We start from the raw sequence: 25,780 nt of genomic DNA, 5'->3' as shown, positions 1-25,780 counted from the left end.
CCAGCCCCAGGTTGAGATTTGGAGGGCTGGGGCCTGTTGCACAAAAGTAGAATTAAGACATCCGGGATAAATGACTCAGCTGAGCTCAATGAAGCCAAAACATGTGCGTCCAGGCTTAATTGGTTGCACAAAGACCAAGCCAGGATGAGCAGACACGGATTCATTAAGCCAGGTGAAACCAATCCTGGATAGGTGCGCGCTCACGGCTCACTCAAATAGACCCCGCCACAGATTAACTGATTTACCATGGCAACTAGAGCCGCGTACTTTTCCCCGTCGGAAGCACAAATCCTCATGGAGGCATACGAGGAGGTAAAATATATAATTAAGAAGAAAGGCAACACCGCCACAGTGATAAAGCAAAGAGAAAAAGCGTGGCAAAGTATTGCAGACCGCCTGAATGCGTAAGTAGTGCACAATTACACACTCACCGCTCCGCTGAAACATCACAATTACAATTCAAATATTTAATTCACATCTCCAATTATGAAACGGTTAAATTTTTAATTGAAATGCACTGCAGATATGAGTGAAATTGTGTAAAGTAACTCCATCACACTGTATAAAGCTATGATACATTTTTTGATATTTTTACTGAAAACAAGACAAAAATACCAAGTAATTTTTTGCAGTGTGACTCCATTAAATGTGTGTGTGTGTGTGTGTGTGTGTGTGTGTGTGTGTGTGTGTAGATTAAACATGAACGGGCCAAAACGGACATGGCAGCAGGTCAAAATCAAATACAAGAACATTCTGCAGAATGGTATGGTCCCTGACTAATATTTAACAAAGCACAAGCATATATTGTACCCAGAAGGTGCCTGCTCACACATTGTCTGTACTGTTTTAGCAGTGAAAAAGAATACCCACAGACAAGGCACGGGTGGTGGGTCACCAAAGGCTGACCTTACCCCAGCAGAGGACATGGCCTTGGAGCTAAATAAAGGCAGGCCCGTCTTAGAGGGGATCCCTGGGGGGAAAGAGACGAGCATAGGTTCCTCCCAAGATGCCACCCGCTTCATTCAAGGTATGTCCTTCCATCTCTACATGGGATACAACCACATTCATATTGAATCAATTTGGACTGTCTGACTTTGGTTTACCTATTGCCTTGCAGTGCCTGGCAGCACTGTGTTCCTGTTAGAGCCACAAGCACCAGACGATGCTGATCCAGTGAGTACTCCATCAAAGGCATACTGTAGGCCTGGCATGTCTTGTCTACTAGCTTCAATATGAATCCGATTAAATCTGATAGGGTGAAGGCCCCAGTGCAGCAGCAACAGCACATGATGGAGACGATGATGAGGAGGAGACCATCTCTCTGGATTCCAGAAGGCATGAGGTATCATGTTAAGACTGTGAAAGTACTATTTACTCTACAATGGTGAGGAGTCCTCATCAAAATAAAAAAATCTAATTTATTTTACAGGACCCAGATGCTATACAGTGGGAAAACCAGCCTGGCAACATAGTGCGTATTAATAAAAGGACACCACATCCTGCCAAATTCCAGCTGCGCTAATTGTATTGTGTTCACAGAGCTCACAAGCTATCAGAAAGTTGTATGGCAACCACCTCCGGCGCCAAATAGAACTGGCAGACATAGACATTCAGTACAAGAAGAAAAAGATGGAAAATCTTGCACTGGAGACCGAAATAAAAAAGAGGACAATTAGGAAACTGGACCTTGAAATAAAAAAACTTGAGAGGGAGGTGAGATATGCCTTCAATGTACACTGTATGCTAACTGTAACACAAATGTATTAATCATTATTTTTCTTTCCTCCCCCAGCTCCAAGAAGATGACACAGCTCAAAATAAAAATTTGGTATATTCTCGTAAAGTCAAGTGAGCCATGACATATGAGCTCTTATTGTGAGCACACAGGACGGTGGCATCTTTCTAAGGTTTTTTTTATTTTCCCAGCAATCAGTACAACCAAGTCATCATTATAAGGCATCGCCCTCTTTTGCCCACCCCCCCAGCACCAGGTGTGGCCACTAGCCTATATGAAGGCCCAAAATTGTGTGTTCCTTTCTGCTCTGACAATGGCATGCCCATTCGTGCGAGATGTGGTGGATGAAGAAGCACTTGTGCTGAGGAGAGCCTTCAGGCGAGAAAGGGTCTTCAGGGACCGGTTGGACCCACTGGCCTTCCCTGATGACCATCTATATGAAAGATACAGGTTTTCTGCAGATGGCATCAGGTATCTATGCAGACTACTGGGTCCCAGGATTAAGCACCGCACTGCACGGAGCCATGCACTGAGTGTGGAGCAAATGGTTTGTGTGGCCTTGCGCTTTTTGCTAGTGGAGCCTTCCTGTACTCAGTGGGGATGCAGAACAGCTGAACAAGGCCACAATTTGCCGCACAATAAGGAGTGTGTGTCTGGCTATCAAAGCATTAGCAGATGTCTTCATCTCCTTCCCTGGCCACAGAAGACTCTGTGACATCAAAGAGGAGTTCTATAGGATTGCAGGTAAGAGGATCTACAAATTACAGGACAACTGTTAACACATAGTAGGATACTCATTACTTTGTGTGACAGGTTTCCCCAATGTCATTGGTGCAGTGGACTGCACACACATAAGGATAAAAGCCCCCTCAGGTGCCCATGGGGCCGATTTTGTGAATAGGAAATCCTTTCACAGCATTAATGTTCAGGTGAACATAACTTTTTGATATTGTCCATTGACGAACACTCTGCATTGCCAGTGATGTGCATTGATTGGTGTAATATTCCTCATCTTATGATTTCAGATGGTCTGCAATGCTGACTGTGTGATCAGCAATGTTGTGGCAAAATGGCCTGGCTCAGTCCATGACTCCAGAATCTTTCGGGCCTCTGAAATCTATCAGTGCCTATCACAAGGTAAGCCACACAACCCCTATTTATAACCATCATGGCTGTGTCAAGAATATCACTGTGTTTATGAGGTAGTAATGATGAGATTTTGTGTTGACAGGTGAATTCTCTGGTGTGTTGCTGGGAGACAGGGGGTATGGCTGCCAGCCTTTTCTCCTGACACCTTTCACAGACCCCCAGGAAGCACAGCAGGCCTACAACCATGCCCATGCCAGGACCAGGGCCAGAGTTGAAATGACCTTTGGCCTCCTGAAGGCACGCTTTCACTGCCTTCACAAATTAAGGGTCAGCCCTGTTAGGGCATGTGATATTACTGTGGCTTGTGCTGTCCTCCACAATGTGGCCTGCCTGAGGAAGGAGAGGGCCCCAGAGTGCCACCAGCCATGGACTGGGACAATCCGGCAATCTTCCCTGATGACGACAGTGGTCGGCTGCTGAGGGACCAATATGTGTTGAATTATTTTAGTTAGTATGTGTGCTTTCAATTTTGGTTAAATATGTCCTGCGGTGGCAGAGGAATTTGGGTTTTTTGGGTTCGTTTTTTGACGAATTTGGCCTCTTATGATGTTTGTGCGGTATACTGTGTGTAATACAAGGCTGCAGGGAGGCTACTGCATCCATTCATTTGTCTGTTCAGTTGATGTGTATGGATTTGTCCTGCATTTATTTTAGTGTGCAGACATGCAGGGTGTGTTATATACAGACCTTTGAATGTGTATGTATCATTTTGTATAATATGCTTGGATTCTGTGCTTTCCATCTTGTAGAGTCACTGTGACTTCAGTTTCGAAAGGAGCTGATGGTTTACCTGCTTTGTTTTGTCCTTATTCAATAAAGGAACATAATGTTACACATTGTGTTTTTATATTCATATGGAATGTGTATTTGTTTATATGACAGAGTACTAGGGCCACACTGAAGAAAAAGGATAAAGTCATAAATTTATGAGGCTGGTTCTTTCTGCAGAAAAGCTACATATTGTTTTTACAGTTTTGATACTTATGACAATGTGATACTTAATATTCTGGCACATCAGCATGTCTTTGTTTATGAAACCATACTGAAGTACAATTTCACGAAATGCCCCACATCTGTCATTTTAACAACTGTCCTCCTTTAAAACAACTGGTTACAATATTATGACTTGTGTTTTTTTTCCCCTCTGTGGCCCTAATATTCTATCATTTTATATATAGCCTTATAGTCTATGGGAAACTGTAAATTATCTAGTGATAGCAACATCATCTAAAAATCATTTTTTATCCAAAATCATTGAAATTAATGATCACAAACGTTTAAATAATAACAGTGGGTCTAGTTATATGTGATAACAATGTATAGTGAGCAGTGAAATAACTATTGGTTTCCATTTGTGGTGACTGCTGACTGACATTAGGGATGAGATTAAATAGATCCTGGAATTTAGCCTGGTCTGGAGCAGGCTAGCTCCACAGAATAAATCTCCATGGTAATTTATACCATAACATATCCTCCTGCCCCCTATCCATCTTTAGTGCAACCGGATTACGGATCAATTGAGCCAGGATCACCAAGATATCCTGGCTTAATCCTTTATCCTAGTTTTGTGCAACAGGCCCCTGGTCTTTATGTTAGATATTTTATCCAATCATATTCAGCCATCATGTGTTGCCAGGGTTCTAAAATCTGCCCTCAGGCCTTCAGAATCAACAGTGCGGGCGCTTGTAGCTTAAAGTGAATGGAAATGAAAATTTTGTGTCAACCAATCAACTTTAGAGTTGGCTATTGTACGCCTGCTGGCTGGCTCCAGTGTTACACAGGAGCCAGCTAGCAGGCGTAGTGCGTGCACGTCTTTTGATTGGATTACCAATATTGAGAGGCAGGTACTATGGGCAGGTCTATGCAGAACCTGAATTTGATAAACTAATTAATTTGCGTACTACTAAACTGTTTTTTCAACCCACAATGGCGGAAGGAGGAGAAGATATCGATTTGGTTGAGGATATAATTATAACGCCATTCTCAAGACAAACTTTTCAAGAAAGGTTAGACATTGTAAGGAGAGGTCACCCGACGCCGACGCTACAAAGCCTGTCACAGGCGGGAAAGGGGTTCGTTCGCCACTTTCAAAGTTCCAACTATGAGCGCTATCAATGGCTCACAGGCTCCGAGAAGCACTGCAAACTGTACCGCTGGGAATGCCTATTATTACAATTGAGCGAGAGAGGCGCAGGTTCAGTCAAATCTACGATGGCACAGCGCGCAATCTCAAATTCACCCAGCGCACGCAGAGGCCCAGCACATACTACCAACAACTCCACAGCAATATTCTGGACAACATTCTTTGCCAGATACGAAACAGGTTTCAAGACCATGAAAAATGAATGTTTCTCTCCCTCCTGGACCCCCAGCACTTTCAGACCTACCCGGAAAAAATTCCCGCAAACAGCCTTCTCCAGCTTAACAGAGAGTCACGGAACACTGTTCGACCTATCCAAGCTAAAAACAGAACTGACTGTAATGTATGCTATGACTGATTTTTGAAGGGAAACGTCCCTCTGATCTCCTTAAGCAGAAAAATCTGAATGAGGACATGGGGCAACTTTACACATTGGCATGTGTGACAGTGACTATCCCTGTGTCCACTGTCGAGCAGTCATTCTCGGCCTTAAAGCGAATCAAAACGTATTCCAGAAATGCTACTGGACAGACTCGGCTTTCAGCATTAGCCCCCATGTCAATAGAAAATGACTTATTGGTGGAACTAAAACGCACAGATAGACTGTACAACAGAGTCATTGAAGTCTTCTTGAGGAAAGAAAGGAGGATGGATTTTGTGTTCAAATAATCAGTCTTTGGTGAGTAGGCATACAATGCATTTTATTTTTTATTAAATGTGTATGTATGTTTCGCATTTTATTTTGTTAATATTAAATAGCCTATATATTAACAAAATAAAATGGCAAATAGCCTATGTTGCAAATTATTTGTTTTCTTTCTTTTATTTTCAGTGAATAGTTATGTGTCTTTATCATCATGGTGAAACTGCTTTGGGTGCGACAATGCGCTGTTTAGTGAACACACTGTATATTTTTGGGGGGACTTAAAGCTCAAAGTTTGTGGACCAGAAATGGATAGAAGAAGAATATTAATATAACTCTGTTGCACTCAACTATGTTCTTGCCTATTAGTTGAACTGTACTGTATTGTACTCTTCCCCTGCAATTCTCTGAATAAAAATGTCAATTTCAAGGTGACGCAACGCCTGGTTATACTGCGTTTCTGTCTAAATGTTTAGTGTCTAGAGCCATGCCATCAAAATGATGGTAATAAGAGGTGGATTAATTCGGGTGGGACTGTGTAGGACCTCACTGAAGGCCCAGGCCCCAGGCCCACGGCAAGCCACTGTAATTATGATTACCTGATTGAGCTAATCATGTAAATGTAATTAACTAGAGTCGGGGCACCACAAAATAATATTTATAGAGCTGTTATCTTCCGAATAAACTCTTAAAGACCTAGTAATATTTTACATTAATAGCAGTCAACATTAATCGTCAACTTAATTCCGTCTCATCTGAAAGTTGTAAATTCTTGGTTATCTTCACGAACCCTGGCTAACAAGTTGAATCAGCAATAAAACATTGGGTTTAATTATTTATTTACTAAATACCTAACTAAATCACACAGAATTACACATACACATGATTAATCATAACTTGATTACAAATGACGTCATAAAGGAAAACGTCCCTAGTGGGCGGAACAGATATGCCAGCTTGTTACACAAAAGAAAAGGGGCTGGGTTTGAGGGAAAGAGCGGGAAGACTGAGGAACAAAGGGTGAAGCTGTGCTATCGTAAATACAGTATCTTATGCATTCTAAATTACCGCCCATTTGGAAAGGAAAATGCAATAAATATTTACTCTGAGCTTCAGTAGGTTGGTGGTAGATGGAAGGTCGTGTTGCCAAACCGCATCCTTTGAAGAATGTCTCTGGTTGTCAATTGGATACGTTGTAGTAACGTCGTTTTGTGATAGACGGGATACTCTGTCTGTTCCTTCCTAACCCTCGTTTACAGCTGCTGTTGCTAACTCAACGGCTACGGGGTATCACTTCTGTAGTGAATAAGAGTTCAAAGTTCATACCATTCGCAACCAAAGCTCACGCTGATGTTGGCTTTGTTCTGTAGTTATTATCTTAACCATTCTGACATCGGACCGTTGTCCTCACATCCTTGGAACAGGAGGTTATATTGTCGTCAAGGCTTTATATAGGAAGGGAGAAAAGGGGTATGTTTCATAGTTTACAACCTGTCTCTTCACGTGGGCGAGCCACTGAGTCGGGCATAATTCACTCATGAAAACGCAAATCTCACATTTTAGAAGCTAAAATCACATTTCATCCCATCATGAATAATTTCAATTCAAACATTTAAATTGAACAACAATTCCATGTGAATCCGATAACTCTGATGTGTCAACTTTCCACTGTAGAGTTTGTCATCTTATCATTGATGAGAATGTCTCAGATGACAACCGAACTGACATCATATTCATTAAGTACCACCGCATATGTTCAGTTGGTCGGACTACTGGAATATAGGTCATTTCCCCCCACCTTCTGATGTTCCCAGAATCTCTATGTTAACCAAGGTGTTTGCAAATGTAACATCAGTAGGGTAGAGAGAGGAAAAAGGGGGGGAAGAGGTATTTATGACTGTCATAAACCTATCATGCAAATCAGCCACAACTGTCAGTAAGAATGTCCATGACGGAGTCTTTGAATTAAGAGATTGAGATAAAACTGTCCAGTTTGAGTGTTTGTTCCAGCTCATTCCAGTCGCTAGCTGCAGCGAACTGAAAAGAGGAGCGACCCAGGGATGTGTGTGCTTTGGAGACCTTTAACAGAATGTGATTGGAAGAGTAGGTGTTGTATGTGGAGGACGAGGGCTGCATTAGATATCTCAGATAGGGGGGAGTGAGGCCTAAGAGAGTTTTATAAATAAGCATCAACCGGGGGCTTCCGGTATGGCGAAGGGCTGATCAGTCGCATCTTTTTTAGCTCCGCTACAAATTTGAAATGAATCCTGAAATAAGCTTAATGTACCAGGAAGGCAGTAATAGTTTATTAGCTTCTGAAACAATGCCAACAAAGAAAAGTCACACCAAAAAGCCAGACATTTACATTTACATTTAAGTCACTTAACGAGTGAAAGTTTTGAGTCTGATGAAGGTGTCGTGCTAGCTTCATGTGCTAGTGGTAAACACGTGCAATGCCGTTAGCTCCGAAGATATCCTCAAGGCCATCAAAGATATGAGTGCGGAATTCTCTATTAAATTCGAAAATGTACTCTACAGTGGACAATGTTAAAAAGGAAGTCAAAGAATGTGCTGGGAAAATCTCTCAGGCTGAGGAACGCATCTCTGGAACCAAATACAACATGATAGCTCTGCAGGCAACGACCACCACTCTTGAGGAAAAGGTTGAATCGCTTACCTCTAAACTAATTGATATGGATGGCCGCAGCAGGGTATTGAACTTGAGACTAGTCCATCTCCCCGAAGGCGCTGAGTGCAGCGACGCTTGCTCATTCCTAGAGTGGTGGCTTCCCGAGGCTCTGGAGATGGAGCCACTCCACTCTCCTTTGATCATTGAGAGAGCCGACCCCAACGCACCCGAGGGCTCTGATAATGAAGTTCTTAAACTATAAAGATAAAATGCGAGTGGTGAATGCAGCCAGGGTGAAAGGGAGAGTACTCTACAATAATTGGCCATTTATGTTCTTCCCAGATCTCTCCATGGAAGTCCACAAGCAGCAACAATGCTTCGACAGTGTAAAGCAGCGGCTACGGGCTAAGGCTATCCGGTATGGAATCAGCTTTACAGCGGGCCTGAGGGTCTCCCACGGCGATCGTTCCTACATTTTTTAAAAACCAGCCGAGGCGGAGCAGTTTCTTGAGAAGCTAGGCAGAGGTGTGGAAGTGGAGCAATGCTGAAGAAGGAATAGCAACGTAAAGTTAAACTTTGAACTATTGTTTAAATTTTTTATTTATTTAACTGTTGCTTTTGGTTTTGTCTAAACAGGTATTTAAACTTTGAGCCAGTTCACCGTGTTATAATTTATCTAGTAACATAGTAGCACTGTCTACTGAATTATTATAACATGGCCTGTTTACAAATAGGCCTCATTATAATTTTATGTACCATGAAACTTAGCTTTTATGCATCGGAACATCCTGGTGCAGGTTTGTTTTATTTAGGCCTATAGGAGGCAAGATCACAGGGGTCTTATATTCTGGATGACTCCTGCTATTTTATTTGGCGCTTTGTTAAATGATGAACACAATAGTGTAATGACAAGTGGAGGGCAGAAGGCGTACAGAGGGGAAAAACGCATAGGCAGAGGTGGCTCCTCGTGTGTGTGGATCTGTTGAGCACCTTATACGGAGTGTCACTGAGAGGGGAAGAGGGAGGTCTGTTAGAGGGAGGTCTGTTAGAGACTTTGGGGAAAGAGGGTTAATCACGTTTGTGGTTGATTGTTAGGCATGTGTTTTTGTACGTTGACGTGCTTTAAAGCGTCCTTTGTGTTTTTGTTTATGGTGTTAACAGAGGTATATAGGTATATTAGGCTGATCCAATGTTTTAGTTCAAGTGTCCCTGGTAAATGTGATGACTCATCGTGTTAAGGTTAAATTTACATCCTTGAACTGTAGGGGATTAAATAAAATCCCCAAAATAAAACAGGTAATAAGTAGATTAAAACAACTTCAGGCGAAGATCATATTTTTGCAAGAAACACATCTATTTTCTGGCGACATTCCTAAGATATGCACGAGGTGGCCTGGGCAGGTCATAGCAGCCTTGTTTAGTTTCCATGCAAGGGGAGTTATTATTCTTATACATAAGTCCATTCCATATCAGATATTGCAAACAATTTCTGATCCTGCCGGCAGATATATTATTATACGGGCGTACCTTGCTGTCCGAGCAGTTGAATTTAATTAATTTGTATGGTCCCAACGAAGATGACTCTAAATTCTTTAACGATTTAGATCCTGTTAAAGATCGCACCTCGGGTTCAAACTACTCCCACACCCAGTCTAGGAAACCCACAGAGCATTTTATGAAGGATTTAAACTTATTTGGAGAGAAATGAAACCAGATGATGTGGAATACTTCTGTTACTCAAGCCCTCACCAGACCTATTCCCAAATCGACTATTGTTTTAAATCTCAGCAGCATTACGCTCTAAAATTGAAGATCGCTTTTATAATAACATTGTCATCTCTGACCACGCACCAGCATCTCTTATATATTCTAATTTAGTAGGTGACCCACCTAAAATGGTGCTTCCAAACCTAAATGGCTGCAAGATACAAGTTTTACAGAATACATTGGACAGCAAATAGACCTATACTTTTCAATTAATACAACACAGACTTCAGCTTGTACTAGATGGGAAGCCTTTAAATCTCCATAAGGGGTCAAATGATACATTTCACCACCTCCAAGTCAAAAAATAGTAATAAAAATTTGAAATTTACTTCAAAACAAAATTAAAATCTGGAGAGAGAAATATTCCTCACTAATTCCACAGGTGCACACAAGAAGTTGCTCTTGCTCAGGGCACAATATAACAGCATTTCTGCGGCTAGAGCTGCAGCAAGCTTATTGAGACTAAACCAATCACGTTATGACCAGGGTGAAAAAGCTGGGAATCTTTTGGCCTGGCGAATCAAACAGCAGCAAGCAGAGAGAGCAATCAATTCAATTCAGGATGCAGGGGGAGCTGTGATGGTAGACCATTGGGAGATTAACAATAGTAATTAGTTAAAAAGTAACTTTATGAAAAATATATGCATCCGAGTATCCTCCTGAAACTGATACCCAGGTTAGCTTTTTAGAGAGATTGGAGTTTCCCAATATTTCAGATGAATCTAAGGATATTCTTAGTGCTGAGCTGACTGTGGAGGAAATTTCCAATGCAATTGATAGTATGAGGGCGGGGAGGGCATCTGGCCCAGATGGGCTGCCCCTTGACATCTACAAGAGATTTAAGAACAAACTGTGCACTCCTGGAGATGTTTTTTGGAATCTTACAAAAATGGTCTCCTGCCCCCTTTGAGAGGAGCTCTGATCACTCTGCTCCTAAAACCTGCAAAGCTGCATAACAAATGTGATTCCTATCGCGCTATTTAACTTTTGAATTCTGAAACTAAGGTTCTTTGTAAAGCACTTGCAAGGAGCTTGGAGGGTTATCTCCCGGATGTGGTGGGTAGAGACAAATGGCTTTATTCAAGGTCGTCAAGGATTTCATAATGTTAGGAGAGTGCAAAATGTTCTACATGTTAGAATTGGGTCTTCAGACACGCAGAGAAGGCCTTCAACAGGGTTGAGTGGCCCTACCTCTTTTAAGTGTGAACTCATTTTGGTTGTGGTGAGAGCTTTTGTAAATGGATAAAGATACTATATACAAATCCCACTGCAGAGAGCCTTACTACTAATATGCTATCTAAACCTTTTGATATCTGCAGGGGTTCAAGGCAGGGCTGCCCTCTTTCTCCTCTCCTGTTTATCCTAGCCATTGAGCCTCTAGCCATAGCTGTTAGGTCCCACCCCAATATTTCAGGTATCAGAATAGATCAGATGGAACATCAAATTGCCCTTTATGCAGACAACGTAATTTTGTTTCTTACAGACTTGTGTAATTCCATACCTGCATTTCTGGACCTAATCAAAGAGTTTGGGATGTTCTCGGGATACAAAATAAAAACTGCAAAATCCTCAATTATGATGCTAAAGGAGGAGAAAAGACGTAGACCTTTGACTTCGGCATTCGTATTGTGCCAGAGATTGATCGTATAGTCTCAACTAACTATGGTCCTGTCGTAGATTCAATAACTCAATCGATATAGATAGATGGTCATCTTTACCTATATCTTTAATTGGCCGGATTAACATTCTGATAATGAATGTCCTCCCAAAACTGTTGTATCTACTTCAGAACATTCCCTTGCCGCCGCCACCATCCCTTTTTACAAGGCTTAAAAAGATGTTCACTATATTTATCTGGAATAACAGACACCCCAGAGTTCGCGTGTTCTTATTGTACCTAGCGTATGACAGAGGGAGGCTCCATTTGCCTAATATCCAGTGGTACTACTGGGCAGCTCAACTTCGCACTGCTCTGTACTATTTTACCTCCGAGTGTCTCCCTTCGTGGATGGAGATTAAAATGTCTTCAGTTGTACCCAAATTACCCCTTGACCTCTACATTTACTCAGCTGATATCAAGACACACAAAAAATAATAATAATCCCTTTGTTTTTAATACAATCAACGTTTGGTATGAGGTGCGGAAGTTCCTTGCTGAAGCACATTCTTTGTCATGTTTTAGTCCTATCTGGGGAAATCACAGTTTCACTCCTGGGAGAACTGATCCGGGTTTCCAACTATGGGCCAGCAAAACTTTTAAGGAAAGTTTGTAAAGCAGGTATTTCTTTTGTCATTTGAAGAACTCACAGTAAAATATGACATTCCTAGAAAACATAGATTTTTTTATATTTACAGTTTAGGAGCTTCCTCATGGTTGCCCAGAACCAAAACCTAACTTCTTCTGTCCACTTTAGAAAATACAATCTCAACTCATTGTAATGATAAGGGTAGAATTTCAGCTCTATACATTATGCTAGAGTCTGGCTCAACCGAATCCTCTGCACACAAACTGAACTCTTGGAAGGAAGATATTCGGGAGGACATAGTCTTGGACGAAAGGAGTAGTATATGTACTAAGGCTCAGACAGACTGTGAATACTCGGCTAAAACTACTGCAATACATTTGGTTGATGCGAACATATGTAACCCCTGCTAAGTTCATCTATAAGTATAATAGTACAGTTCCAGATATATGCTACGAGTGCAATCACTCTGAAGTGTTTTATTGTCTGTGGGATTGTGAGAAAATTCTAGATTTTTGGAAGGAGGGATCACATATGATATCCCGAATAGTATCAGTAAAATTGCCTCTCCATCCCAAAGTGTTTATCCTGGGGTTGTACCCAATCAATCCTCATCGAAAGAATCAAGTACAAACACTTACAGCAAAACGCTTGATAGATCCTTGCCTGGAAAAGTGTGAACAAGCCTGGTATTGCTCAATGGTTTAGGGAGATGTCGTCCTGTCTAACAATGGAAAAAACAACATATACGGTTAAGGGTTAAACAAGACACTTGAAAATGTTTGGGGGCCATTTTTGGATTTTGTTGAGCATTGGGATGTGGGTAAAATATTGGCTAAATGATGGGAATTCTGGGTAGTGTACTACGCTTTGTGTGCATGTGGGTGGTGGTGGTGAGAGATATCCGATTGGCTTGTGGCGTTGTGTTTCATCTGAAATTTGTCCCAAATATGTTCTATTGTATTGCATCAGACCACTGTAAAATGTATTTGGCGGTTTTATGCTTCTGTAACACTTTTGTTTTGTCTTAGACGTTTCATCATTTATGTATTTATAATTTTTGTTGCTGTTAGCTTTTGATGTGGTTTTCATGGTAATTTTTTTCATTTAATATTTCTGCTTATATATGTCTTGTTATAGATAAATAAACATATTGTTTAAAAAAAATGATGAACTAGCATCAACCAGTGGGTCTTGCGACGGGTATACAGAGCTGACTAGTTAACAGAGGAGTATAGAGTGCAGCTTAGCAAGACCTGAAAATCATATTAATAAGTGGCCTGTTGTGCCAGATTCTGGCGTAGTGGTCTAAGCCCCTAACTCTAGTACTCCCGTTTTCCTTTGGCGGCAGGCGGTTCGAGGCCCAGCTCAGCCGACTGAGCTGGGCGATCAGAACTCAATTATTAAGTGGTGTGTGATGTAGGCGTACAAGATCTTCTATATCTGAAACATCACAAGATCAAATCGAATCATTTATAAAGCCCTTCTTATATATCAGCTGATATCTCAAAGTGCTGTACAGAAACCCAGCCTAAAACCCCAAACAGCAAGCAATGCAGGTGTAGAAGCACGGTGGCTAGGAAAAACTCCCTAGAAATGTCACGCCCTGACCTTAAGAGCTGTTTTATTTCTCTATTTGGTTAGGTCAGGGTATGATGTGGGGTGGGCATTCTATGTTTTGTTTTCTATGTTTCTTGATTTCTATGTTTTGGCCGGGTATGGTTCTCAATCAGGGACAGCTGTCTATCGTTGTCTCTAGTTGGGAATCATACTTAGGTAGCCCTTTTTTCCTCCTTCAGTGTGGGTAGTTGACTTTGTTAGGGGCACTATATCCCGTGTAAGCTTCACGGTTGTGTCTTCATTTCTTGTTTTGTTGGCGTCATTTAAAAAAAAAAAGAAAATGTATGCTCACCACACTGCACTTTGGTCTACTTCCAACGACACCCGTGACAAGAAAGGCCAAAACCTAGGAAGAAACCTAGAGAGGAACCAGGCTATGAGGGGTGGCCAGTCCTCTTCAGGCTGTGCCAGGTGGAGATTATAACAGAACATGGCCAATATGTTCAAATGTTCATAAATGACCAACATGGTCAAATAATAAAAATCACAGTAGTTGTCAAGGGTGCAGGAGTAAATAGTTGTCAAGTCAGCAGGAGTAAATGTCAGTTGGCTTTTCATAGCCAATCATTGAGAGTATCTCTACCGCTCCTGCTGTCTCTAGAGAGTTGAAAACAGCAGGTCTGGGACAGGTAGCACGTCCAGCAAACAGGTCAGGGTTCCATAGATAGGCAGAACAGTTGAAACTGGAGCAGCAGCACGGCCAGGTGGACTGGGGACAGCAAGGAGTCATCATGCCAGGTAGTCCTGAGGCATGGTCCTAGGGCTCAGGTCCTCCGAGAGAGAGAAAGAAAGAAAGAGAGAATTAGAGAGACCATACTTAAATTCACACAGGACACCGGATAAGACAGGATAAATACTCCAGATATAACAGACTGACCCTAGCCCCCCGACACAAACTACTGCAGCATAAATACTGGAGGCTGAGACAGGATTGGTCAGGAGACACTGTGGCCCCATCCGATGATACTCCCAGACAGGGCCAAACAGGCAGGATATAACCCCACCCACTTTGCCAAAGCACAGCCCCCACACCACTAGAGGGACATCTTCAACCACCAACTTACCATCCTGAGACAAGGCCGAGTATAGCCCACAAAGATCTCCGCCACGACACAACCCAAGGGGGAGGGGCGCCAACCCAGACAGGAAGACCACGTCAGCGACTCAACCCACTCAAGTGACGCAACCCTCCTAGGGGCAGCATGGAAGAGCACCAGTAAGCCAGTGACTCAGTCCCTGTATTAGGGTTAGAGGCAGAGAATCCCAGTGGAGAGAGGGGAACCGGCCAGGCAGAGACAGCAAGGGCGGTTCGTTGCTACAGAGCCTTTCCGTTCACCTTCACACTCCTGGGCCAGACTACACTCAATCATATGACCTACTGAAGAGATGAGTCTTCAGTAAAGACTTGAAGGTTGAGACCGAGTCTGCGTCTCTCACATGGGTAGGCAGACCCTTCCATAAAAATGGAGCTCTATAGGAGAAAGCCCGGCCTCCAGCTGTTTGCTTAGAAATTCTAGGGACATTTAGGAGGCCTGCGTCTTGTGACCGTAGCGTACGTGTAGGTATGTACGGCAGGACCAAATCGGAAAGATAGGTAGGAGCAAGCCCATGCAATGCTTTGTAGGTTAGCAGTAAAACATTGAAATCAGCCCTTGCCTTAACAGGAAGCCAGTGTAGGGAGGCTAGCACTGGAGTAATATGATCACATTTTGGGGTTCTAGTCAGGATTCTAGCAGCCATATTTAGCACTAACTGAAGTTTATTTAGTGCTTTATCCGGGTAGCCGGAAAGTAGAGCATTGCAGTAGTCTGACCTAGAAGCACCAAAAGCATGGATGAATTTTTCTGCATCATTTTTGGACAGAAAGTTTTAGATTTTTGCAATGTTACGTAGATGGAACCTGATGGAATGCTGTTCTTATTTTCCTCAATTAAGTTGGAAAAATAGGTCGATCGAGCAGCAGTGAGTGCTCTTCGATACTGCACGGTACTGTCTTTCCAAGCTAGTCGGAAGACTTCCAGTTTGGTGTGGCGCCATTTCCGTTCCAATTTTCTGGAAGCTTGCTTCAGAGCTCGGCTATTTTCTGTATACCAGGGAGCTAGTTTCTTATGACAAATGTCATTAGTTTTTATTTGTGCAACTGCATCTAGGGTATTGCACAAGGTTAAATTAGGTTCCTCAGTTAGATGGTTAACTGATTTTTGTCCTCTGACATCATTGGCAGAGGGAGTCTGGAAGGGCATCAAGGAATCTTTGGGTTGTCTGAGAATTCATAGCACGACTTTTGATGCTCCTTGGATGGGGTTTGAGCAGATTATTCCTTGCGATTGCACACTATGATGTCATTCAAACGAGCCTAGTTTATTTTCAGCATAGAGGGAAGGTCTTCCACAGAGAAGAGTATAATTTTTTTTATTTTTAAAGACAATATATATATTTTTTAAAGACAAAGTTAACTCTGGGCAGAGACACAACACAACAAGCATAATATTAACCTGAAATAGCTATGTAACATATTATCTACCTAGCTTACAAAAAATGCATAGTCAGTAAACATTACAGTAGAACTGAAAACATTTGCATAAGAAATAGCACTTCCTTACACCCTGCAATTTAATGTTTTCCTGCTAGGCAAGCTAGCCAGGCAGAGACAGGAATGAACAATACGTAGCTAGCTATCTAGCTACACCTAGCTACCCAGCGACACCTAGCTATCCAGCTATACCTAGCTACCCAGCGACACCTAGCTATCCAGCTATACCTAGCTACCCAGCGACACCTAGCTACCCAGCGACACCTAGCTATCCAGCTACACCTGTCCTTGCAGAAACCTTGTTGTTCATGTATTCACAACATGTTCAAGGCAGCACTGCAAACGTTGACCTTTACATTGACCTTGTGTATCTAGTCAATAATCTAATAGCCAAACTTGCTAAATGAAATAACTGGGCTGGCTAGTAAGATAACAAGCAGATCTTCGAAGTCAGCAAGGATTGCAATGTTTCTGCTAGCTATCTAAAGCTGAAGTAGAGTTTTATTTTCCTAACATTGTCATAGATTTTAATACAACTCCTCTTCTTTAGGTAACGTTATAGGTAATCACATATTTAGAAGCTCCTGAGTACTGGACAGACCATATTTTCCAGAATACAAAGACAAGGTTTGTAAATATATTCAAATGTCTGTGTTTTGATTGTAGCTCCCATTAGGGCTTATAGGGCCCTATGATTTCCGCAATGCGGAAAACTCAGACGGAATCCAGAAATTTAAACGGAATACCCCTCAGACAGGATACGCAGGATATTTTTATTACAGTAACCCAACATTAGTGTGAATAATAGGTATTAGATACAGTATATACTGTATTTTTTAAATCAACCAAATGGATTGAACAAGTTAGGCAACAAAAAGTTAACACAAGCTCGATTAGTGTTTTACACAATGCTTTGTCGCCCAGGCAGGTATTAACAATGTGTGTCTTATTTTAGAATGAGATAGCATTGGGGATGTTAGTAATAATGTTTTAAGCTTATATACACACAGAAATAATAGATTCATCTAAATTCTGTAGGGATCAGGTGGCACATGCAATGTAAGATCTGCAGTTTTGCTGCATTCAAACAAACAACTTTGAAGCGCTATAGCATGAACATAAGGCATGGACATAATCAACCACTGCCCTGCCTCCCCCCAGATTGCATCTGTTCCTTCAAAACATGGGGTTCCCATAAGGTACATTTGTCAAGGCAACACACAACTGACAAGTCAGTAAGGCCAGGAGAGGTCTTTTCTTTTAAATGTGAAATTTGCAGAGCTTGCAGTTTCTTAACAGAAAAATATTTTTTGAAAACCTAGTCATCTAAAGAAACACGAAACTGTCCTCTGTGGAGCTACTGGGAGAAGTACAAATATGTGACAACCAAAACATTGTGAGTGCCAAAATGGCAATGACCGTCTCATATCGAAGACAAGATGTCGTTAAGGCCCTTCCTGTGAAAAACTTCAAAGAAAGATGGCCAACCTATTTGAGCCCACTCAGGTACAAAATGCAGCTGAATAAGAATAGTCAATGTAGGTCAAAAATGTATATGATTAAAATATTTTGTGTTGTTTTGACCTAATATTCTAATCTACAATTAAATATGCATTAAAGATTAGCCTGAACATTCTCACTCTGCATATGCTTTGGGAGGGGTTTCCCAATAGCATTATGACTCTCAGATCATCTTCTGTCCTTATTGGTTCAGAATTCTCTCTCAGATTAAGGAAGAGTTCAGAAGAATTACAACTGTTGCTTGAGTCCACCTTTATGCAGAAGCTGGATGAATTTACACCAAAACTATTAGACTTGTTTAAGCCAAAAGGAGGTGCTGTCAAGGCGGACATGCAGAACATCCTTGAAGTTCTGTACGGGGTATGCACAATCTAAAGATATCTATGAGAACTCAAGGGGCCACTCACAAACTGTGGTCCAACCCCTACTCAATAAATTGAAAAGCTAGTTGCTAGGTGGTATAGAAGCTACAGTTCACATTATGCTCTTTGTCAGGTGAAGTCATAAAAGACATTGTCAATTCCTGTTTAAAAAAACAGCTTTGGTTTAAAACTTACTCCATATGCACTAGTGGATATTTGAGATAGCTTGCACCTGACAAATAATCTGGATGTAACTTTACCTAAGGAAACAAGGTGAAGTTATACCCAGAATGCTTATACCTGTCAAAATAATATGTCCATATGGGCTTCACTAGTGAAAATGGTGTCCGGTTTAAGGGATAATTTGGCATATATTTTGTAACAATATGTGCAATGTATGGTTTGAAAATCCATGTTTTGATTAATCTAAAACAGTTTGAATGAGGTTGTATTTGAGCTAAAGTTCGGTTGGCCGTTTTATGTGTGGATTAATTGTCGGAGTAGAGGTGCTTGTGCATTTCAGGTAAAATAACAACTCAAATGTTTATATCCCAGGGCAAATGAGGGGGGATACATTTATGCACGATAGCGCGCAGCCGGTTTGGGTTCCATGTTAGACTTTTCTATCGAATAGAACCGGCAAAAGTAATGACCACTGAAGGACTCTGAAACCAAGGACTGCATGCATCCCCAAATTGTCACCAGTTATTTGGCAGATAGTTTATGGCACTATCAGTTAAAAAAGGCAAAAATTCGCAAACTATTCGATTTAAGAAAATGTATCGAAATCCAAAAGAATCAGAGTCAGGCTGTACCATTAGGTGATTTCAACCATGTGTGTTGAGTTCACCAGGCCCACTAACATGAATGGTGCAGCAGGTGCATGATGTTAATTGGGGTGACCTAGCCTCGTTTGGTGCAGGATGTAGCTAGCCAGGAAGTGAATGTAACATCATGGCTAATATCGATACATTTATTTTCCAAAACGCATATAACTTAGATTGTTTGTCTGGCCAAAAATGGTTAGCTAGCTAGCTATATAGCTACCTACAACCTCAACATCTTGTAACTAAGCTCGAACGTTAGCTAGCGCACGTGGTCAGAGTTATAGCATGTCCTTTTCATAGGAGTCGGAACTCGCAACAACAGAGGCCGTGTCACAAAGCTACTTGTGTTGCACAACACATTCTGAGGTCTTGCCTGGTGAGCTGTGAAAATAGCAAGTCGAGTAAATTCAATATTTTTTTTAGAGATCGCTAAACCATTGCGATCACATTGCTGGACATGTTAGGATACACACCTTTGCTACTTCTGGTAAGTCACGGCCATTCTATGCTTTACAGATGAAGACTTTACTTGCTCAAGATTGGATTCAGCCCGGTGACGCCGTTACATCAACAGTGACCTGTTTTGCTCGGTCCCTGGGTTGATTTGGGTTTGTTGCCTCTAGTTAGTACACTGTTGTCAGACAAAAGTTAGCTAGTAAGTTACCACCATAACTGCAATCCAATATGTATTTGTGCCCTAGACATGGGTTGCACTCCGGGGGCTAATGTGACTGTTTCGTCTAGATTACACTAATTTATAGTGTCATAGAAATACGAAGACATTGCTAAAGTAGGCAATTAATTGGTATGAAACAACTTTGCCATATTATTTACTTCAGATGGCAATGGTGCCATTACTGTTACTAGCAACGTTCATTTAAAAAAATAGCTAGCATTGCTAATGTTAGCTAGCTAAAATACAGTGGGTGGTCCTCTCAATCTTCTTTAGCTGGCCAAAGTCGGACTGCATCTAAAGTATGGCGACATCACAATCCCACAAAAAAGGTTTTCCTACTAATTATTTGCATTCTTTTGAAATGTTAACACATTTCCAAGCCAAATCCTAGTTCTATTGAGGTAGGTTAAAGTCAGCCAGCTACCTAGCTAGGTAATAGCTATCATTAGCTATGCTAGCAATGATAGTGATAATGATTTTCTAAATATACATAACCAGCAGTCTGCGGTCTAGCTACCGGTATACTCACCACCACTGGGAGCAACGATCTCCAACCACCTATTATGTAAGGAAGGGTCCTTCAGCAGGGCATGCATACCATAGTTGGCTGTGCTTACAACCGAAAGGTTGCAAGATCGAAACCCCTGCTTGGCAAGGTTAAACAAATTTTATACATTATAATAATGCGGTTCTGTCCCTGAACAAGGCAGTTAACACACTATTCCTATGCCGTCATTTAAATAAGAATGTCCTTAACCGACTTGCCTAGTTAAATAACGTTTTAAATAAAATACCTGGAAGCATGCATTGTCGAACCAGTGCCAAAGGCATAGGGCTTTTCAGTCTCAAACGGCTGTGGTCCTTTGAATGCGTTGGGGGCGATAAAACAACAAAACAACATTCAATGAAGGGTAGCGGAGGGGCGATTTCTTTGCATCTGGAGTTATCAAAACCCAACCTTCATTTACATTCTGATACACTCAGGATCCAAACTCCGTTTAAGACGAGACTGACTTTATGACCAAAATGATCCAATTTACACTTCCTAGTAAATTTGGAATACATGTTTGACTCATATCGATGTCACATAGGCCGTTTTCAAAAGGATTTGTTAGTTTTTAGGGGCAGACATTCTTTAACCGTTTTAAATTTCAACTTCAATGTGGGTGACGTTTGCCTTCACAACGATCCCGGTTTAGACTTTTCCATTTTGCACACAAATGTCTTGATCTTTATGAGGGGCATCATTCATCGCCTGTGTGAGGCTCTGCGTAGTGGCCAGAGCTAAGCATTGCATTATTGTTGATGCATCGGGAATGTTACAACAACAACAAAAATCCACAAAAACAAATATTTGTGGAATAATGCTTAGAAAAATACAATGGTAAAGAAATCGTTTGAGAATGTCAGCATGTTTTGGGAACATTTGAATGAATCAAAGATTATGATCACGTGACGTATGGCTGGTCGCGTGACGTCTCTTCTGCTTTGTTGTTGGCTAATGTGGGAGCTCAAAAAAATGGAGGGGTTTAGACTGTTAGTAAAGTATTTTTTATCCCTATCTTCAGTGTGGAATGTCGGTCATTTCAAGGACAGTGGAATGCTCTTTCCTCGAGAGTCGTCGTCGCGAGAGATCAAAGAGCTGAATGGACTATGGAACTTCAGGGCCGACCACTCGCTCAACAGGAACTTGGGCTTTGAACAAGCATGGTACAAAAGTCGCCTCGCAGAGGTATGTAAAACATCCATTGGCATTGTCTAAAGAGACCATAACTATGTAACATGGATATTGTCGTTAATCGTGCTCAAAAGTATGTGCAGGTGGACTACGGGTCTTGCTTGTGCATAATTAGTTATGGGTCGCTATAAATTCCCTTCAATGAGTGTGGTGTGTTTGGGAAATTTGAATTAAACTTTTATTTGCAGAATGCTCTATCTTTAGTCTGCAAAAAAACAGTTTAGTAGTCTGTTGCAACTACATAGAGTAAATACATTTTAGTCCAATAAATAAGTTGACATTCACAACTAGAACTATTTGTTTAGCCAAGTAGTTGCATGTATTTGAGTAGTTATACATTACAACGGTGATATACCATGGCTAGTTTGAAAGGGTCAAAAGCAATGACTGTAATCCTACATGGTGTAGCCTAGTGGTTAGTGTGTTGGGCCAGTAACTGAAAGGTTGCTTGTTCGAATCCCCGAGCCGACAAGGTAAACATCTGTCATTCTGCAAGCAGTTAACCCACTGTTCCTAGTCCGTCATTGTAAATGAGAATTTGTTCTTATTAACTGATTTGACTAGTTAAATAAAGGTGAATGGACAAAGCCGAGGAGAACTGACTGCCCCTTCTAATTGAATCCAAAATGGAAATATTTGTGGTCAATCTTAGTGTAATAAATACACATTTCAAAACAATCATGGTACCAATAATTGCTTTTATTAATACACCAGATGTCCATGAACCTATTTTAAAATCTCAAACACGTCATTAGGACTAAGCCCTCAATCACGTGACACTTCTTATGTGAAGACTCAATCACAGGACAATGAGACAGATATTTCACCAGATGTATAAATGTGGAGCATTCGCTTGGCGTTTCCACTCACTACCAAATATGGCAGTGGGAGAAGATTCTGCAAATTCTCATCAATAAAACATTTGCTCTCAATACAATTTCTATTCCCAAAACTAGAATATGTTACGAACATGGACTAACTTTAGTAGACTTTACAAAAGTTAAAAAAATATATATATAAAAAAATTAGTGTTCATGAGTATGAAAGTGAATAGAAATTTTGCACACGCGCACTTCAGGGTCCCTAACGGACATATGCAGATGTGAGAACAGGCCATTAGAATCTTGCTAGCTCATGCTTGGCTCTGCCCACCTATGGTATGTTCGTAAATTCAATCTGGAGTGTGCTCTGGGCGTTCTTAATTTCAGCGTTTCGCTATCTGAGCGTTCAGAGCGCACACTGGAAGTGGTCAGAACGCTTGGATCAACCCTACTCCTCGGCAAGAGCATCCAGTGTGCGCTCTGAACATAGGGGTGTGTTGGCTAACTTTGGCTGGCTTGCTAGCTATTTCCAGACACAAATGAGAGAACGCCTCACTCTGACCATTTTACTCGCCCTCGCAGAGCTGGTTATCCAGAGTGTTGGTGACTGTAACTTACGCTTTTTTGCCGACGTTTACTGACACTGGACATATGTAACAGGCGTTAAAGCATTTGTACCGGAGTGCAGAATAACTGATGAATTTACACCCTGGCGAGAGTGCTCTGAAATTGAAGAACACACCCCTACTTGCTTGTTTTGCCCACTATGACAAACTTGTTCCAATTAGAAACGACAGGTTGGTTTAGTTCTCTTGGTTTAGTTATAAAATTATTTGACTCAATAGCGTATTGAAGACTTAAGATGGCATCTCATGAAGACATGCTGCGTTCAAAACTACTGGGAATTTGTAAATCTCAAACTGGGGGAACAAAATAATAGATTTGAACGGTCATCCATCTCGGAATGCTAGAGCTCTGACGTGAAGGTCACTGACGTCACGATTCGACCTCATACTGTTCCCAGTTAAGCACAAGCTAACGTGCTGTTTGAGCCACTCCAGGAAGTGACTGCAGACTAGCTCAGCGCTGCCCCCTCTCATTGAGTAACTCAAGTTGAAAGGCAACTGGGGTACTGCAGGCTGCCATTAGCACCTAAATTATCATTCTGTGTACGATTTTAAAATGATCAGTTCAAGGACATGCATCTGGTCTATTATAAGCAATTATTGGTACCGTTAGCAGCGTTCATCAACATTTTTCAGTTTTAAAAACAATTGTTTGGATAATGGATGAAGACTCAACTTTGAATTTTTATAATCCATCCAATATTGACTTAATTATAGCACATTTTACTGGCAAGGATAAATAATGAATTCAAGGACTTTGGTGGGAATTCAGCTATCCAATTTGTCAAATGTAACATTTTTCTTAGTGTGTGTGTGAGTGATTTAAATCAATGTTATTTGTCACATGCGCCGAATACAACAGGTATCACAACAGACCTTACCGTGAAATACTTACTCACAAGCCCTTAACCAACAATGCCGTTTTGAGAAAATAAGAGTTAAGAAAATATTTACTTTTCTAGTTCTTTTTAAACTTTAGTTAGTAACACAATAAAATAACAATAACGAGGCAATATACAGGAGGTACCAGTACTGAGTCAAGGTAATTTCTACATGTAGGTAGGGGTAAAGTGACAATGCATAGATGATAAACAGCTAATGGAAGCAGTGTAAAAACAGGGGGGGATTAATCGTTCAGAAGTCTTATGGCTTGGTGGTAGAAGCCGTTAACCTCTAGCGTCGAGCTATCCCGTATCCGGGAGCGTAATCATAGCCTCAAGCTCATTACCATAACGCAACGTTAACTATTCATGAAAATCGCAAATGAAAGAAATATATTCACTCACAAGCTTAGCCTTTTGTTAACAACACTGTCATCTCAGATTTTCAAAATATGCTTTTCAACCATAGCTACATAAGCATTTGTGTAAGAGTATTAATAGCTAGCATAGCATTAAGCCTAGCATTCAGCAGGCAACATTTTCACAAAAACAAAAAGCATTCAAATAAAATCATTTACCTTTGAAGACCTTCGGATGTTTTCAATGAGGAGACTCTCAGTTAGATAGCAAATGTTCATTTTTTCCAAAAATATTATTTGTGTAGGAGAAATCGCTCCGTTTTATTCATCACATTTGGCTAAGAAAACCCCCCGAAAATTCAGTCATTATAATGCGGTACTTTTTCCCAAATTAACTCCATAATATCGACAAACATGGCAAACGTTGTTTAGAATCAATCCTCAAGGTGTTTTTCACATATCTATTTGATGATAAATCATTCGTGGCAGTTGGGTTTCTCCTCGGAAGCAAATGGAAAAATACACGCAGCTGGAGATTACGCAATAATTGCGACGGAGGACACCAAGCGAGCACCTGGTAGATGTATTGTAAAATGGTCAATCTTCCAATGATATGCCTACAAATACGTCACAATGCTGCAGACACCTTGGGGAAACGACAGAAAGTGTAAGCTCATTCCTGGCCCATTCACAGCCATATAAGAAGACATTGGAACACAGCGCCTTCAAAATCTGGGGCACTTCCTGTTTGAAATTTCATCTTGGTTTCGCCTGTAGCATCAGTTCTGTGGCACTCACAGACAATATCTTTGCAGTTTTGGAAACGTCAGTGTTTTCTTTCCAAAGTCGAGCATCTTTTCGTGACAAAATATCTTGTTTAAAACGGGAACGTTTTTTTTCTTCCAAAAATTAAAAGAGCGCCCCCTATATCCAAGAAGTTAAGGAGCCTTTTGGATCTAGACTTGGCACTCTGGTACCGCTTGCCATGCTGTAGCAGAGAGAACAGTATGACTTCGTTGACTGGGGTCTTTGACAATTTTGGGGGCCTTCCTTTGACACCGCTGTATGTATGTCCTGGATGGCAGGAAGCTTGGCCCCAGTGATGGACCGGGCCGTACGCACTACCCTCTAGCGCCTTACGGTCGGATACCGAGCAGTTGCCATACCGGGCGGTGATGCAACCGGTCAGGATGCTCTCGATGGTGCAGCTGTAGAACTGTTTGAGGATCTGGGGACCCATGCCAAATCTTTTCAGTCTCCTGAGGGGGGGAAAGGTGTTGTCGTCCCCTCTTCACAACTGTCTTGGTGTGTTTGGACCATGACAGTTTGGTGATCAAGGAACTTGAAGCTCTCAATCCGCTCCACTACAGCCCTGTCAATGTGAATGGGGGCATTCGGCCCTCCTTTTCCTGTAGTCCACGATTGGCAACTTTGTCTTGTTGTCCTGGCACCACACTGCCAGGTCTCTGACCTCCATATAGGCTGTATCATCATTGTCTGTGATCAGGCC

The 25,780-nt window shown here is 41.5% G+C and overlaps 3 protein-coding genes across 7 annotated transcripts in view; all 3 read left to right on the top strand.

Annotated features, from left to right (window-relative positions):
• Positions 1 to 23: 23 nt before the first annotated feature.
• Positions 24 to 1,880, top strand: LOC135563791 (uncharacterized). Its single transcript, XM_065007268.1, has 8 exons — positions 24 to 404; positions 693 to 763; positions 851 to 1,027; positions 1,118 to 1,173; positions 1,256 to 1,342; positions 1,430 to 1,471; positions 1,540 to 1,713; positions 1,793 to 1,880. The coding sequence occupies exons 1-8, from the start codon at positions 247 to 249 to the stop codon at positions 1,850 to 1,852; spliced, it is 825 nt and encodes a 274-aa protein (XP_064863340.1). The 5' UTR covers positions 24 to 246; the 3' UTR covers positions 1,853 to 1,880.
• Positions 1,881 to 2,336: 456 nt separating this feature from the next.
• Positions 2,337 to 3,737, top strand: LOC135563792 (putative nuclease HARBI1). Its single transcript, XM_065007269.1, has 3 exons — positions 2,337 to 2,479; positions 2,761 to 2,872; positions 2,967 to 3,737. The coding sequence occupies exons 1-3, from the start codon at positions 2,411 to 2,413 to the stop codon at positions 3,302 to 3,304; spliced, it is 519 nt and encodes a 172-aa protein (XP_064863341.1). The 5' UTR covers positions 2,337 to 2,410; the 3' UTR covers positions 3,305 to 3,737.
• Positions 3,738 to 19,308: 15,571 nt separating this feature from the next.
• LOC115105382 (beta-glucuronidase-like) overlaps positions 19,309 to 25,780 on the top strand; it is a 29,884-nt gene continuing 23,412 nt past the window's right edge. Inside the window, exons 1-3 of one of the 5 annotated variants that reach the window (XM_029627359.2) lie at positions 19,309 to 19,545; positions 19,686 to 19,777; positions 21,414 to 21,577. In XM_029627359.2, coding sequence (XP_029483219.1) covers positions 21,446 to 21,577 — 132 coding nt within the window. In that variant the 5' untranslated portion in view covers positions 19,309 to 19,545; positions 19,686 to 19,777; positions 21,414 to 21,445. Of the gene's footprint in view, positions 19,657 to 19,678; positions 19,778 to 19,817; positions 21,578 to 25,780 lie in introns of those variants that run through there. The other 4 variants (XM_029627361.2, XM_029627360.2, XM_029627362.2 and 1 more) reach the window with 4 other exon arrangements.

The sequence above is a fragment of the Oncorhynchus nerka genome, linkage group LG22, assembly GCF_034236695.1.
Source record: "Oncorhynchus nerka isolate Pitt River linkage group LG22, Oner_Uvic_2.0, whole genome shotgun sequence".
Classification (NCBI taxonomy): Eukaryota; Metazoa; Chordata; class Actinopteri; order Salmoniformes; family Salmonidae; genus Oncorhynchus; species Oncorhynchus nerka.
The sequence above is the reverse complement of the archived record's forward strand: the minus strand, read 5'-3'. Positions and strand labels throughout refer to the sequence as shown.

Excerpts from the sequence above, each read along its gene's own strand:
- LOC135563791 (XM_065007268.1), top strand. The coding sequence starts at position 247 with ATGGCAACTAGAGCCGCGTACTTTTCCCCGTCGGAAGCACAAATCCTC. Across the intron at positions 1,343-1,429 it reads TGGATTCCAGAAGGCATGAG|GACCCAGATGCTATACAGTG; the intron begins GTATCATGTTAA and ends TTTATTTTACAG. Across the intron at positions 1,714-1,792 it reads TAAAAAAACTTGAGAGGGAG|CTCCAAGAAGATGACACAGC; the intron begins GTGAGATATGCC and ends TTCCTCCCCCAG.
- LOC135563792 (XM_065007269.1), top strand. The coding sequence starts at position 2,411 with ATGTCTTCATCTCCTTCCCTGGCCACAGAAGACTCTGTGACATCAAAG. Across the intron at positions 2,480-2,760 it reads GGAGTTCTATAGGATTGCAG|ATGGTCTGCAATGCTGACTG; the intron begins GTAAGAGGATCT and ends TTATGATTTCAG. Across the intron at positions 2,873-2,966 it reads CTATCAGTGCCTATCACAAG|GTGAATTCTCTGGTGTGTTG; the intron begins GTAAGCCACACA and ends TTGTGTTGACAG.